The following is a 14,691-nucleotide window of genomic DNA, read 5'->3' as shown; positions in this document are numbered from 1 at the left end:
AAAATGACTGAGAAAGACTAGTGGACTCGGCCTGAGTATGGAAACAGCTCTTTGTTTCCATGCAGTATTGAGATTTGGGGACATTAATGTCTTGAAAGAACATTTTGGGGGATACAAACTTCTTATTCTGCTTGAAGGCCTGTGAAGGCAGTGGTTGAAATCTGAACTGAGCCTCCAAGGATTCCAACTCAAACTCTACAATGTATTACCTGTAGGACCTTGAGCAAGTTATCCTCTGTGCAACTCAAGTTCCTCTCCCATGGGAAAGGAAGGATGATAGCGCCTACCTCATTGGATTAAGGATATGCAAAGTGTTTCAGAACCATGTGTCTGGCTGAAAATAAGTGCTGTGTGTAAAGTTATCTCTCTGTAGGCCACATTCTACGTAAAGAATTCTGAATTCTATGTTTGTTGCTGTTTTTAAGACATAGGGATCCTTAAACACCAATGTCCAATGAGGCATGCATGCAGGCATGTACATTAGGATGACAAGACCCATGAAAATACCATCCCCAAGCTGTTCTACAAGCCAGAGATTCCCTACCCCCAACTTGGCAAGGCCTGTCCTCTCAACCACTCATCTTTTATTATCAGGAAGGTTCTGATCCTCTGAGAATTTCCTATAAATTCATTTTCAAATGACTCTTCTGATATGAGCATTGTTGAATATGCGCAAGATAGAGGCACAGTGTGTGTGGTCAGATTTGCATAAGTATAAATACAGTATATGTGCCCACATTTAAATGATGTAGTGATAATATTGTGCTGCTTTCCCAGAGTGAAAGCTAATTAATTCAGCTATTGATATGATAATGATTTCCTTTTCAGTTTAATACCAGAGGTAAAAAGAAAAAAAAAGAAGGAAAGAAAGAAAAGCCTGCAGTATTATTCTGTGCATCCTTTCTTTGATTCTTCTTGGAATAAGGAGTTTTATTCTGCTCACTGTTGAGCGGTCTCTCCATATCTATGACAGTTTTAAAGGGAGTCATTCTTAGGCGGGGCTAAAGACTCATGGGAAGACTGAGTCACGAAAGCTAAGATGATCATTGAGTTCAGGGCTTGGCCTTGGGGAAAACAAACTCTTTTGCTTTACTCACTAAAAATGCACACTTTGGTATCTGTACTCTTGATATCAGTGCTAATCTGAAGCATAGAATGTTGTTATTTTAAAGATTTTATTGGGTTAGATTTGACACTTAGGAAAGTGTTCCGATCTTCCCTAGTGAAATTCACATCAATTCACAAATTGACAAGGGAGACCACGGCTAAGTTAAGTTTGATATATCTGATATAGCTACCTTTCCCCGCAGCCCCTGCTTTCATATTTAGCTACTTACCCAAGGCTAGACTGTCCTTCCCATTTCTCTTTTTAGCTCTCTCTCAGTCTAGCCTAGGATCTCTAACCTTTCAGCTATGTTATGGTCTCCTGTCTTCTGTCTCCAGTTTCTAGTTCCACACTTCTTCATCTTGTTCTGTCTTCTAGGATTTTCTCTGTCAATCAGACCTTCTATCACCAAATTTCTGATGGATCTCTCCTTTCCTACATAGCAAAGATTTCTCTGTGTGGCTTTCAAGGACATTTAACACTACTTTCTCACTTTAACCCCTTAGTCACCCCTCACTAATATTCCCAAGCCTTACCCTGGTACCAAAATGGATCATCTACATTTCCTAGGAACTTCTGTGACAACTGTGCCTTGTTCTCCTTCCGCATGGTACATGTTTCAAAACTTATTCTGTAAGCCCTCATGCAGATTTTTCAAAAAGCCTTTTCTGATTTCCCAACCTGGAATTAGGGTTACCCTAGCTTGACATTTGATTCTTAGGCATTGGGAGATCCTTAGATTAGAGTTATTTTATTGTAAAACTTTTTGAATGATAGCTGGATAATGGATAACTATTTTTCATAGTTCCCATAATAAATATGCAACTTTCCATGTCTACAGGATTATTGTTCCCCCCTCTAAGACATACTGCAACTTTATAAGTACATAGAAATGACTCAAAATTTTGTTCTATATCCTAATATTCTTCTTCCATAGTTCAATAATGTATTACATATTTAGCTGTCAGCTTATATTGTACTCTGCTTTGAATTTACTTCTTCATATTCCCAAGCTGAGAGTTCTGAAGACAGGGATACCTTGCCCATCTTGATAGCTGAAACATCAGAGAATGCAGTTCTCTGTCAGCGCTTAGTGTTAAGCTACTCTCGCTTGTCCTGTGTCCCCGGAGAGGCAACTACAGCAGAGCAATTGAGGGTCTTCCTGATTTTCAGTTGTCCCAAAATCAAGGCCAAATATTTAATGTTTCTGTATTATTTTCCTTTCCTTTATATTATAGGGGAAGGGAATAATTGATATTATGATTAAGTAGCTAAGTGGTGGCAAAGTGGTTCGAGCAATAGAATGTAAGTAATAAATGTTTGCTATTAACCCAACATCTGTTAAAATAACAACTTATGTCTTAGACAAGAGCAAGTCTTTGTGAAGTTATAAGTCCTTGCTAAGAACTTCAAACAGAGAGACCTCAGTGCAAAGGATATAGAGTTGTTCTGTGTTCTTTCTGCTGCTGTGATAAAACTTGATGCCCAAAGGCAACTTAGAGTAAGACAGGGCTCATTTCAACTTATATTTCTAGGTCACAGTCCATCATTGAGCGAAGTCAAGGCTTGCTGTTTCCTGCAGTATTGCCTCTGGTTGAGAACTCATTTACACTCAAAGTAGTACAACACAAACCAAGCTGGCTGGAAGAACACTGCTTGCTGGCACATTCCTTGGTGTGTTCAGGACCATGTTTACCTAGCTTCCTTATAGCCCAAGACCATCTGTTTGGGGAATGGTACCACCCACGGTGGACTGGACCCACCTACATCAACTAACATTTAAGATTATTTAATAGACATGCCCACAGACCAACCTAATTAAACCAATTGACTGAGACTTTGAAAAAGCCTGGTGATTCTGGGTGCTGTCAACTTGACAGTTGACACAAAGTAGGACAGGAGTAAACCTAGAATGGAAAAAGCTAGAATTGAAACTGCTTTGTTATCATCAAGGAAGTATGACTGAAAGTAGCCCAGTGATAGGAAGGGAAGAGCCCAACCCAAGAGAGGAAGTGTTAGCTTTGAAACTTGCCACATACACCCCAGTTATGAAAACAAAATGGTCCACCTTCATCCACAATGGCTACATCCCAAGATACCCAGTGGTGGCTTCAAACTGTGAATCATATACACAGCTATACAGACATGAATTATCAGTAACAACCAATGACAAAATAGAAAAATGTGAATGATGTGAGGTAGAATTTCTTGCATACATGAGATCTCTCAAATGCCACTGGGTGGGTAATCAGTACAACATGGATTTCCTGGCTGAAGGGATGATTCTTATCCTGGGTGAGGCTGTAAGAAAATAAAAATAAAAATAGAAATAGAAATAAATCCCATTCATGACACTACTCAGAAATGTTTAATTTCAAAATTTGCGAGGGGCTTATCTCTGAACCATGGTCTACAGCATGTCATCAAAACCTAAGAAAATGAAATTGTGAGTGTGTAAACTTCTGTACCAAACAAGTATTAGTTTCTCTGTTACTTCTCTCGCTCCCCAAATACATGTCCCTGCTTACTGCCACCAACCCTGGGAATATTGGAAGCTATGGTCAACTCATTGAAGAACAAGCAGATGAGGACATGGAAGGAAGAGTCACATTCTCTTCCTGGCTTGAAGCATCTTATCTGAACTGACTGCAGCTAGACTGTTCATCTCTGGGGAGATACTGCGTTTTAAATCATGCTTGGCAATTTTTATGGTTAGGCAAGGCTGTCTATATTAGTGTGGAAAAACTCAAACCTTGAATAATAACTTTCTTCCTAACTACCTGGTAAACGACTACACGTGTTCTAGATTTTTGCTTACTGCTCACATTCGAGGTTTAAAAAGAAAAAAGGATTATTTATTTCATTTTGTGTGTTGTATAAGAGTTTTATCTGCATGGGTGTATGTGTACTGCCTGCTTGCCTGATGTTCACAGAAGTCGAAAGAAGGTGTTGGATTCCTGGAACTGGAGTTATCAGTGGCTGTAAAAACACCACCGTGGGTTTGGAGAACCCAACCCTGTCGTCCACAAGAGCACCCAGTGCTCTTGATTCCAGAGCCAAATCTCTAGCCCCCCACTTGCTATATTAACACTTCCCTGCATGCGTCCTGCCCCAGCACAGCGTCCAACACTATCCACACAAACCCTACGCTTTCCTTGCTTGGTTATTTGCATGCATTTGCTTTTGGTCAACCTTTAAACTCCGCGAGGGCAGGGATGGATTGTTTGCCTTTATAGCGTCAGCATATAGCACTTACTGGCCCATAATTGTCCCCCAATAAAGATAAATGGAAGCAATATACTCTTAAAAAAAAACTGATTTTTTTTCCCCCTGAGAGTCCCTAATTTCCACTTGTTATTGTTCTAGAGAGATAAATTTAAAATAGCTCCCTTTTCAATAACAGCGCATGGCGACATGTCCATTGCTACATCCCTTTGGCTCAAGGCTCATCGGGGTGATGCCCAGCGGTTCCTGAGAACTTTGACTCCACATATATATCCTGAAAACTTGATAGGGACCTCCTTACAGTTTGCAGTGTTTCTCCCACAGGTTTCTTCCGAAGAAGCATTACCAAGAACGCCGTGTACAAGTGTAAGAACGGGGGCAACTGCGTGATGGACATGTACATGCGCAGGAAGTGCCAGGAGTGCCGGCTAAGGAAGTGCAGAGAGATGGGGATGTTGGCTGAATGTATGTATACAGGTATCCACCTCAAGCAATTAAACTCCACCAAAACCTCCTAAGGAGGCAGGCGCCAGGTAACTCAGACAGCCCCATGTTAAGGACAGGATCTGGCGAGCTGTCTCAGTTCTTGAACGGGGTGCTGGGCCGCTTACTTCCTTAAACTGCCATCAGAAGAGCAACTTATTTCTCTAAAAGAAATGACGGATTTGTTTGGGGATTGTGTTTTCCTTTGTTGCGAGGACTTTTATAGAAGGAGTGATGTTGTTATTATTGAAATAACTTGCTTTAATGAGCTATGTCGGACGGCATTCTGAAAGGTCCATCTAAATTTGATTTTAACGTACTCTTTATTTATTGCTTAATTACATAAAAAGTCAGAGCGGTGGGACAGTAAATGCCTGTGAATTATCTAAATAGGGTTTTAAACTAAGTCATTTTTATTAAGAATTCCTCTCCCCTCAGTGCAGCTGTGAGCCAATTTGTATAGGTTTACACAGGAAATTAACGACCCTGAGTTTTAATATAATTTTGTCCTTCGATCTGATAAGGGGGCACTGTATTAAACACTGGCCCTATGAGGAACCACCGCCTTCATCAGAAGTTAGAATGCATGTTAGTATAACATTATTAATTTTTCATCCTACAGCCCGCTCAGATTTAGAGATATGCCTTGTTCCTCCTCCAAACAAACGAACAAACAAATCTCACCAAGGGGATGAGAACATTCAGGGAGGGAATGCCACGTGAAATAAAAGCCCGTGGAAGGTGACCCTAGCTCCATTGTTCCTGAACTGTGTGGGTGACTGGGACATTCCCAGAGAAACAATGTGTTCAGGAGGGAGAAAAATCGGTCTGTGTAAATAAATAATCCATCCCTGGATGGATGAAAGTTTTATACAGGCTGATCACAATCGCATTTTAGCAAACATGAAATAAGAACCTGACGGGGGCAGCGACTGCAATCCAATCTTGCAGCGGTAATCCTTTGACACTGGGCGGTTCATGTTGCTCATGACTTAAATATGAACTTGTTCCACCTGAGCTCACTTGGTAAGAGACCCTCCCCACAAAAGTCAGTAGCTTTATTTATAAGCACAAACATCTTCCCCACAGGGACGTAGCTGTTTCATAAGTCTTTTGTACACTATACCTCCCGGAGCCTTGTTTCACCATCGCTGAGAGAAGAACAAAGAAATCCAAAAACTATAGAAGGCAGGTCTTTGTTAGTTGTTAAAGCACAAAGCATAATCAATAATCAATGATAACTACACGCTCACTAAAAAAGATTCAGACACTTTGTGTTTGTTGGGCTTTTATCAATATCTAAAAAATACCAAAGAGAATTATTAAGAGGACACATTTCATTTCGGTCCATACGTTTAGAAGTTTGGTGACTGTTTTTCACAGCATTTGAGCTTCTGCAGGGCAAAGGTGAGGCGCTGATGCCGTAGCACAAAGCTTCCAGGTCTCCTGGCCTGGAAGAAAAAGGGACCGAGGAAGAAGCTGGGGTCCCGCAGTCCCATCTGAGGGCATACCACTGAAGTCCACAGATCTGGGCCCCTCCTCAGGGCTCCACCAACTCCCATAGAACAACAATAGAGGCTTTGTCTTTAACTTGGGAACCAAGCAATGGCTGGCGATCCTTAAGTATTGTAACCTTTGTATTTTTAAATAATTGGCATAGATTAGTGGGGTTTATTTTTTTTCTGAAAGGAGTTCACATTTGTTTTACTCAACAAGTTTAATATTATAAAACTGAATATACTTTTTATTGACCAGTATTAATATAGGTGAAAACACTTGGATGTTTAAAAGTAATTGTATGTTCTGAAGGCAGCTTCCCTGGTCTCCTAGACTGGGAACAGGGAGTGTGTCATTTGCGATACCATTGACTAAATATCTTCTGCTTTGTATGACCCTTTAGCATCACAAATTATTTATATATAAAGCCCAGTGGTTTCTTTTTAAAAATACCTAATCACATCTATGCAAACCTCTGTGGCAAATATTTGTGTTCCACAAATGAAGAAGCACACTCACAGATGCCAAATGCCTCACTCAAAACCAAATCTTAAAAAAAAGAAAATTAGCTTTTTATTTTTCCTTAAGATTTATTTTTTGTCCAAGTGTACGTGTTTGTGTGGATGTATATCATGTATGCAGGGTACCCAAGGAGGCCAGGAGAGGGGATGGGACCCCCTAGAAGTGGAATCACAGGTGGTTGTGGGGCCCCCCACAGGTGGTGTGGGTGCTGGGAACCAATCTCCTCCTGCAGCCTTCTGCAAGATCTGCATCTACCCTTAACCACAAAGCCATCCCTCCATCTGGCCTTCTCCTTTTAAATGCCAGACGAGCCAGAATTAGCTCTGCGCATCCCCTGAGCTGACGACCTAACAGCATCTTCAAGGACCATACACCCAATAGGATTTTTAAAAATTAGATACTTTCTTTATTTACATTTTAAATGTTATCCCCTTTCCTAGTTTCTCCTCCGAACACCCCCTATCCACCCCCACCCCCACTCACCAACCCACCCACTCCTGCTTCCTAGCCCTAGCATTCCCCTATACTGCGGCATAGAGCCTTCACAGGACCAAGGGCCTCTCCTCCTATTGATGAAGGACTAAGCCATCCTCTGCTACATATGCAGCTAGAGCCGTGAGTCCCACCATGATGTGTTTTTTTTTTGGTTGGTGGTTTATCCTTATTTTCTTCCTTTCTTCCCCTCCACCCCCAATGCCCCCAAGGTTTGTTAACTGAAATCCAGTGTAAATCTAAACGGCTAAGGAAAAATGTGAAGCAGCACGCCGATCAGACAGTGAATGAGGACGACAGCGAAGGGCGTGACTTGCGACAAGTGACCTCCACAACCAAGTTTTGCAGGGTAACAGTGCGAGGGCGAGGGCGAGGGCGAGGGCGAGGGCGAGGGCGAGGGCGAGGGCGAGGGCGAGGGCGAGGGCGAGGGCGAGGGCGAGGGCGGCGGGGCCAAAGCTGGTGCGAATGGGCTTCTGGTTGAACCTGTCAGTCTGGCTGGGAGGTTGTTGGAGTAGAGCCTTGGCCATGGCCAAATTTTCATCTCAGTTGCCTTTGGAACAGAGTCCTCCTTTTCTTTTGAATCAAGAGGGATAGGGATGCTTGGGGGTGAAAAATTTAAATAATAGCAATGTATAGGGTAGAAAGTGTAGATTCTGGCAGGGCCGCTTACTGCCTAATGGCTGCCAGGGGGAACAATGTAATCTCCACGATGGAGTTTTTCACTTGAGGTTTTTTTGTTTTTTTGTTTGTCTTTTGTTTTTTGTTTTTTCTGAGACGGGATCACAATGTGCAGTCATGGCTAGCTTAGAACACCAGAATAGCCTCAAAGTTACAACGATCCCCCTGCTTCTGCCTTTCAAGTGCTGGGACTTGCCTCCAGAATTCTGGAATTAAAAGCATACACGGCCATGCCTGGGCTCCACGCAAGTTTTTGATGGCTATATCCCAATTCCCCACTCCCTCTCTTGCCCTTGAGAAGGAAAGTTCCAACTCAGGAAGTCTGGACCCTGCAGAGGTTGTGGATTGGTCCATGTCAAAGGGGAATCCAGGACACCACAAATCTGTGGACCAATAGAGAAAGACCCTTTTCACAGAATCTTAAGAATCCATTGGATAACTAAAGACAGAGTGAGGGAACAGCCTCTGGGCTGGTTAGACATCACACAAATCACAGAACCTCTGGAAGAATTCTTATCTTCCATTATCTGAAAAGCCAACAAGCCGAGATCTCCAAGCTAGACCTTCGGCTGTATTTATTTGGCAAGGAGAACTTCCTCCCCTCTTAGGTTTTTAATCTTATTGTTTGTTTTGATTTCGGGAAAACGAATCTTATGAAAAAGGATCATTCTGCTACAGTGCCCCATCAGTAATCAGTAATGCTTTGGTATATATATATATATATATATATATATATATGTATATATATATATATATATATATAAAAGAAAGTTAACGCAACCGTTTATATTCCTTCAGAGACAGTGACAATGGAAAGAGATATCTGGGATCTGACTGTGGGCTCTGCAGACATTTTTTTTTCTGCAGCGCGCTATATATGTAGGCTTTTAGGTGTTGGCCACATGCTCTCTATGACAACCATGTAACTGCCATTTTAACTGAAAGGGAGCACAGACAAAATACCAGGAAAGGAGCACGGCCACCTTCCAATAAAACGTTACACTTACACAGGTGGCTGTGGTCCATGGGCCAGTTTGCCCCCCTTGAATACAGACGAGTATTCGTGGATGGATTCTCCATGTAACACACAGGAAGCCTTCAGAAGCTATGATTGAACCTTGAAATCCTACTGACCTTCAATGTTGCGGTGCTCAGTAGCCCCTATGTTCGAATTACTATTTAGTCCCATGAGATGCATGAGGGTGTTTCATTGCTCATGTTGTCTACCTAGGAAAACAAGCAAATAGAAACAACTTTAGGGAAATAAGTTACTGCTTGTGCCAGGACCTAGAGAAACCTGTCTCCCACCATGTGAAGGGTCACAGCTCTGGGGGCTTTGAAAAATCCTTCGTCATTAGTTTGTTTCAGATGAGTGCACATACTGGAATATGCCTTTGACCGCCCTCCCTAACACCTTTCATTTTCTTGCCAGTGTAGGAGAAAACTGGACTCACGGCAGACCAGCAGACCCTCCTGGATTATATTATGGATTCGTACAGCAAGCAGAGAATGCCTCAGGAAATCACAAATAAAATCGTATGTACTCTATCTGAACAATTTACTTATTTAAAGTTAGCATTTTCTGTGACCTTTCACTACTTTTTAAGGTGGGATTTATATGTAAATGTGTTATTCAAAGTGATTGTTTTCTGAGACTTCAAGTTATATGTCCAAGCTTGTATCAGCATTAAACAATTGGAAGGAAGTCTCAGGTCTGTCTTGTAAACGGTAATGGTTTCCAAATACGACCTGTGTCTTAAAAAATTCATTATTCAAGTCAGGTTTTTGTCCTCTAACAATTTTATGTTGGGTTATTCTTTTCCTGTCTACTTATTAATCATTTACTTTTTCTTAAAATTTAGTTAAAAGAAGAATTTAGTGCAGAAGAAAATTTTCTCATATTAACAGAAATGGCAACCAGTCATGTACAGATTCTCGTAGAATTCACAAAAAAGCTTCCAGGTATTTTTTTTCTAAATAATAAAAATTAATGTTCTTGAAATACGTAAAATGTGCCATTATAATATTAATCACTCTGTGTACAATATTTTATTTCAGTTCTTAAAGCATTCTTTTTGTTTGTTTATTTGGTTTTTTTCGAGATAGGGTTTCTCTGTGTAGCCCTGGCTGTCCTGGAGCTCACTCTGTGTAGACCAGGCTGGCCTCGAACTCAGAAATCTGCCTGCCTCTGCCTCTCAAGTGCTGGGATTAAAGGTGTGTGCCACCATGCCCAGCTCCAGTTCTTAAAGCATTCTTATATGACCCGATCTATCGGGGGATTTCTTTTGCTAGGTGTTTTTCCATTAGTAATTAAACTACTATATTGTATAGTTTTTCTGTGACATTGAAGAGATTCAAGTCACTTAAACATTTCTAATTACTAGAGACGTGAAAACTTAGAGGCAGAAAGCATACTCAGAATCAAAATAATTCTTCCTAGATTCAGTTACTAGAATGCTAATCCTAATAGTCACGAAGTTCCGAGTTTGACCCATAGCTCTGTGTAAACTGGGCCTGATGGTATATGCTTATAAATTCTGCCTCCTAGAAGGTGGAAGCAGTAGAAACTGAAGTTTATCGTCATCTTTGGCTGCATATTAACCTTTGAGACCAGCATGGTATAGATTAAATCCTGTTTTTAAAACTGAAAGAAATTTTTTCCCAAATCCATAGGTCAGAATTGAGACTCTGCAAAGTTGTCATTTATCTGTTGCTCCATTAACAGTGGTTGAGGCCATACAAGTACATGGCTGTTCCCTTCAAGAAGGGTAGTGAAAAGGTATTCACACACACACACACACACACACATACACACACACTACTCAAAAAGAGAGGAATTAAGTTCAAGAAAACCTAACAGCCATCAGAAAAGACTATATCCAAGCTAGACATTTTTAAGATCACACACACACACACACACACACACTCATACAGGTAAACGCAGAGGCCAAAGACATGGACCTGATGTTGGGATCTCCAGTACCCATGTAAAATGCCAGGAACAGTGTTATGTTGCTGCAATGCCAGCTCTGGAGAGGCAAAGACAGAAGGATCCCAGGACTTACTGACCAGCCAAACGAGCTGAATCAGTGAGGTCCAGAGTCAGGGAGTCTGTCTCAAAAAAATAAAATGGAGAGTGTTTGATGAAGCTACTCAGTGTTGACCTTTGACCTTCACAAAGCCACACCCACATATATAGATGCATACACAAATAAAAATGCACACACGAACATATATGACACCCTACACACACACACACACACACACACACACGCATGATGGGAGGCAAAATTCAATGTGGCTATAGAGTAATGTCTTTGGCATGCTCTTTGATTAGGTAGTAAGGCAAATTGGCATTAGATGGTAGGGGCCTAACTAAGGAATGTAGCCGTTGCTTCCTGGGTGGTAAAGAAGTTTTAGGTAATGATGATGTTCTTATTATAGATAGATGGCCTTACCAGGTCTATGAGGTAGGCTTGGACGGGAAGAGACAGGAAGCAGGGGGTCCGTTTCTATGCCACTGCTCAAGTCTAGGGAAGAAGGCTCAAACTAAGGTAATAAGAGTAGAAGAGAGAGCCAGGGGGACGGGGTGGAGGGGAGGAGGGTGGCACACACCTTTAATCCCAGCACTTGGGAGGCAGAGGCAGGCGGATTTCTGAGTTTGAGGCCAGCCTGGTCTACAGAGTGAGTTCCAGGACAGCCAGGGCTACACAGAGAAACCCTGTCTCAAAAAACAAACAAACAAACAAACAAGAGTAGAAGAGAAAAGGAGGAGGAGTGGACGATAGATACGAAACTCCATGCACATTGATGAATGGTGATGTGTATAAGGTAAAGAAAAGAGCTGTGTGCTGAGGTGCTAAACCCATGAACTTCTCCAGTAAAGAAAAGGAAGTGCCAAGCTGCATTTCCCAGCATGCATCATTAGTGTATCTGTGTCATCAGAGAAGTGATTCAGATTGTTTCAGTGAAGAAAAGATTTACAAAGTTAGCCTCGGCTACCTAATCAGATTTGTCTCAAAAGAATTTTAAAACATTAGTGCATTTACAATTTCATAGTGCAGAGTGTAATACATACCTTCAGTAGCAGCGTAACACTTATTAAAGAACAGACAATAGCTTCTGACGTAGGTTTTAATTAGACCTGCTCATCTGCCCTCTTTTTGTTATTCTTTATTAAATGTGTCACTGAGAGACATTAGCCTAATGAAACTCATAGAATGCAGAAAGTTCTCGCTGTCATTGAAACTTTAATATTCTCTTACTTCTCTACTAACAATGAAAGAGAAGCCTAATTTGTTATATGCTAATTAAGGTGACACCAATCGAGATTAAAAACTGATATCACAAAAAAAATAATAAAAACTGCGAGAAGAAATGAAAAAGGTAGAGGGCGATGAGATTTTAAAAACTATGTGAAGGTATTTTTTTTTCAGTTCAAATGGTCAGTTTCTTTTGATCTGCAAAATAATGGGTGAGAAGATGCAAATGGGAATATTTTAACTCTTCCTCATTCCCAGTCCCTGGAATCAAAGGGAGGGTAGAATGAATGTGTGTTCAGTATTAGGGAGGGGGGATAAAATCTTAAAACACAGAAAGAAACAATAGACAAAAAAAAAAAAGCTCTGTCAATCTTTTTCCCTAATTGCAACTGTAGAAATAACATTACAAATATCAGCAATGGTAGTAGATCACCAATGTTGAAAGGGATTGGTGGGAAATTCTGCTATCCATTAGTACATCTTTTGTCAGTCACTGTGCACAGGGCTGGAGACCCAGTAAGGTGAAGGCATGGTCCTGCCAGCAGAGGAGCCCTTAGGGTCTCAGGAAAGTGACCTTTTTGTTAGAAAGGGCCTTATGGAGGCTAGACTGACTTCAAACAAGTGGTATCATTAGAAGACCTTGAATTTCTGGTCTCCATGCTTTTATCTAACAAGTATTGAGATTATAGGCAAACATCACCTATATCCAGTTTCATATGGTACTAGGGAGGGCTTGGAACCCAGAACTTCTAGCAGGCTTAGACAATCACTGAGCTAAGTCTCCAACCCAGATAGTGACTGTTAATCCTTAGTGTTACTCTCTTTGAATGCCCACTGCTGTTTAACACTTTCCTAATCCATTAGACATTCTATAATGGATAGACACACACCCCGGGGTGTGTGAGTGTATGTATGTGTGTCTGTCTGTCTCGGTGTGAGTGTGTGTGTGTGCACAAAAAATTGTGTTCATTCACTTATTTATTCATTCTGCTGCCCAACAAGTAATATCAAGCACCTATTATGTGCCAGGCATTGAGGGTACAAAAGTGAAGTAGTCAGTATTTGTTCTAAAAACTTTATATTCCTTCATAGGAAGGAACATATAACCATGAATCCATTGTCTCATGACAGGTAGTGGTACATTCTGTGGGCAGACATGAAGCAGGTGGCATCTAGTGAGAGCCTGGAGTTTTACACAGGATAAGCTTTCAGTAGATAACTAATGCCTGTTGTGAGGAGGGGCAGTACAGGGATACCAGAGAAGAACATTCATCTCTGGTACAACAGCGCACTTCCAGATCTCAGGAGAGTCATGGTCTCAGCGTATCAGGAGGAGAGAGTCAGGGAGGGGTGATGGACAGGACATCAGAGCCATTGCTGGGGGCTGTGCTCTAAAAGCCTTGATGAGGACTTGGAGGACTTCGTGTCTTCCAGATGACGTTCTGTTCCTCGAAACTAATAGTTCTTCCTCAGCTTTGTCCGCACCGTGCAAGGTGCAGACCATAGCCCAGAAATCATACCTCAAAGTGCACCAGTCATCTGGGGGGTATGTGACTCATTCGCTACATTCTGACTGAGCCCCACAGCTCAATATTCTGGCTCTGGGAGCTTTTGTTTTCTGAGTTGACCCTGCATGCCAGGTGTGCCTGGAATAATGGCTCAAAGAGAATCTGCCTACATCCAGTTTCTGGGGGCTGCTCCATCTGAGTCAGCCATTCTCTACAGTTATGCATGAGCTTGCTGTGCAGTTGGCATCTCTCTTTTCACCGCATTTCTCCAGTAAGCCTGACTCAGTGGAGACACACATCAAGCTTCTCATTGGGGGTCCAACAGGAATCCAGTTGACTCCCCCTGAAGACCTACTGTGAAACAACTACACTGTCAGTTGATGTGAAGGCTTTACCAGTATGGATGATCTGATGATGATACCTTATTGTGTGCATGCAATAGTATCCTATATAAACAGTGTGAAATATTATTGGGCAAACACGACTCCTTGACCCGTTTGATTATCATCATAGGGTTTCAGACACTGGACCACGAAGATCAGATTGCTTTGCTCAAAGGGTCCGCAGTGGAGGCCATGTTTCTTCGTTCGGCGGAGATTTTTAATAAGAAACTTCCTGCCGGACATGCAGACCTGTTGGAAGAAAGAATTCGAAAGAGTGGTAAGTGACATACTTAAAGAGTTTTTAATCTAAGTAAAATTTGGCATTCAAACCATGAAGATGGGCCCTAATCTATCAGGCAACATTACATGACCATGCACCTAGCATGAAGAACGGCTATAAAAAAATATAGGTTAAATAGGTGAGACTTTTGGAATCGTGGTTCGAAAATCCTCTTAATAACAGCAAAATAGCTGGGCATGGTGGCACACGCCTTTAATCCCAGCACTCGGGAGGCAGAGGCAGGCAGATTTCTGAG

At 41.6% G+C, this 14,691-nt stretch overlaps 1 protein-coding gene across 4 annotated transcripts in view; it reads left to right on the top strand.

Annotated features, from left to right (window-relative positions):
* Window positions 1-14,691, top strand: part of Nr1h4 (nuclear receptor subfamily 1 group H member 4) — an 80,640-nt gene that overhangs the window by 46,445 nt on the left and 19,504 nt on the right. For 2 of the 4 annotated variants that reach the window (XM_021173868.1, XM_021173866.2), the window contains 5 exons: window positions 4,655-4,807; window positions 7,537-7,673; window positions 9,440-9,538; window positions 9,865-9,964; window positions 14,286-14,432. In XM_021173868.1, coding sequence (XP_021029527.1) covers window positions 4,655-4,807; window positions 7,537-7,673; window positions 9,440-9,538; window positions 9,865-9,964; window positions 14,286-14,432 — 636 coding nt within the window. The remainder of the gene's footprint in view (window positions 1-4,654; window positions 4,808-7,536; window positions 7,674-9,439; window positions 9,539-9,864; window positions 9,965-14,285; window positions 14,433-14,691) is intronic. The other 2 variants (XM_021173869.1, XM_021173867.2) reach the window with 1 other exon arrangement.

This window comes from Mus caroli, chromosome 10 (assembly GCF_900094665.2).
Source record: "Mus caroli chromosome 10, CAROLI_EIJ_v1.1, whole genome shotgun sequence".
Lineage (NCBI taxonomy): Eukaryota > Metazoa > Chordata > Mammalia > Rodentia > Muridae > Mus > Mus caroli.
The sequence above is the reverse complement of the archived record's forward strand: the minus strand, read 5'-3'. Positions and strand labels throughout refer to the sequence as shown.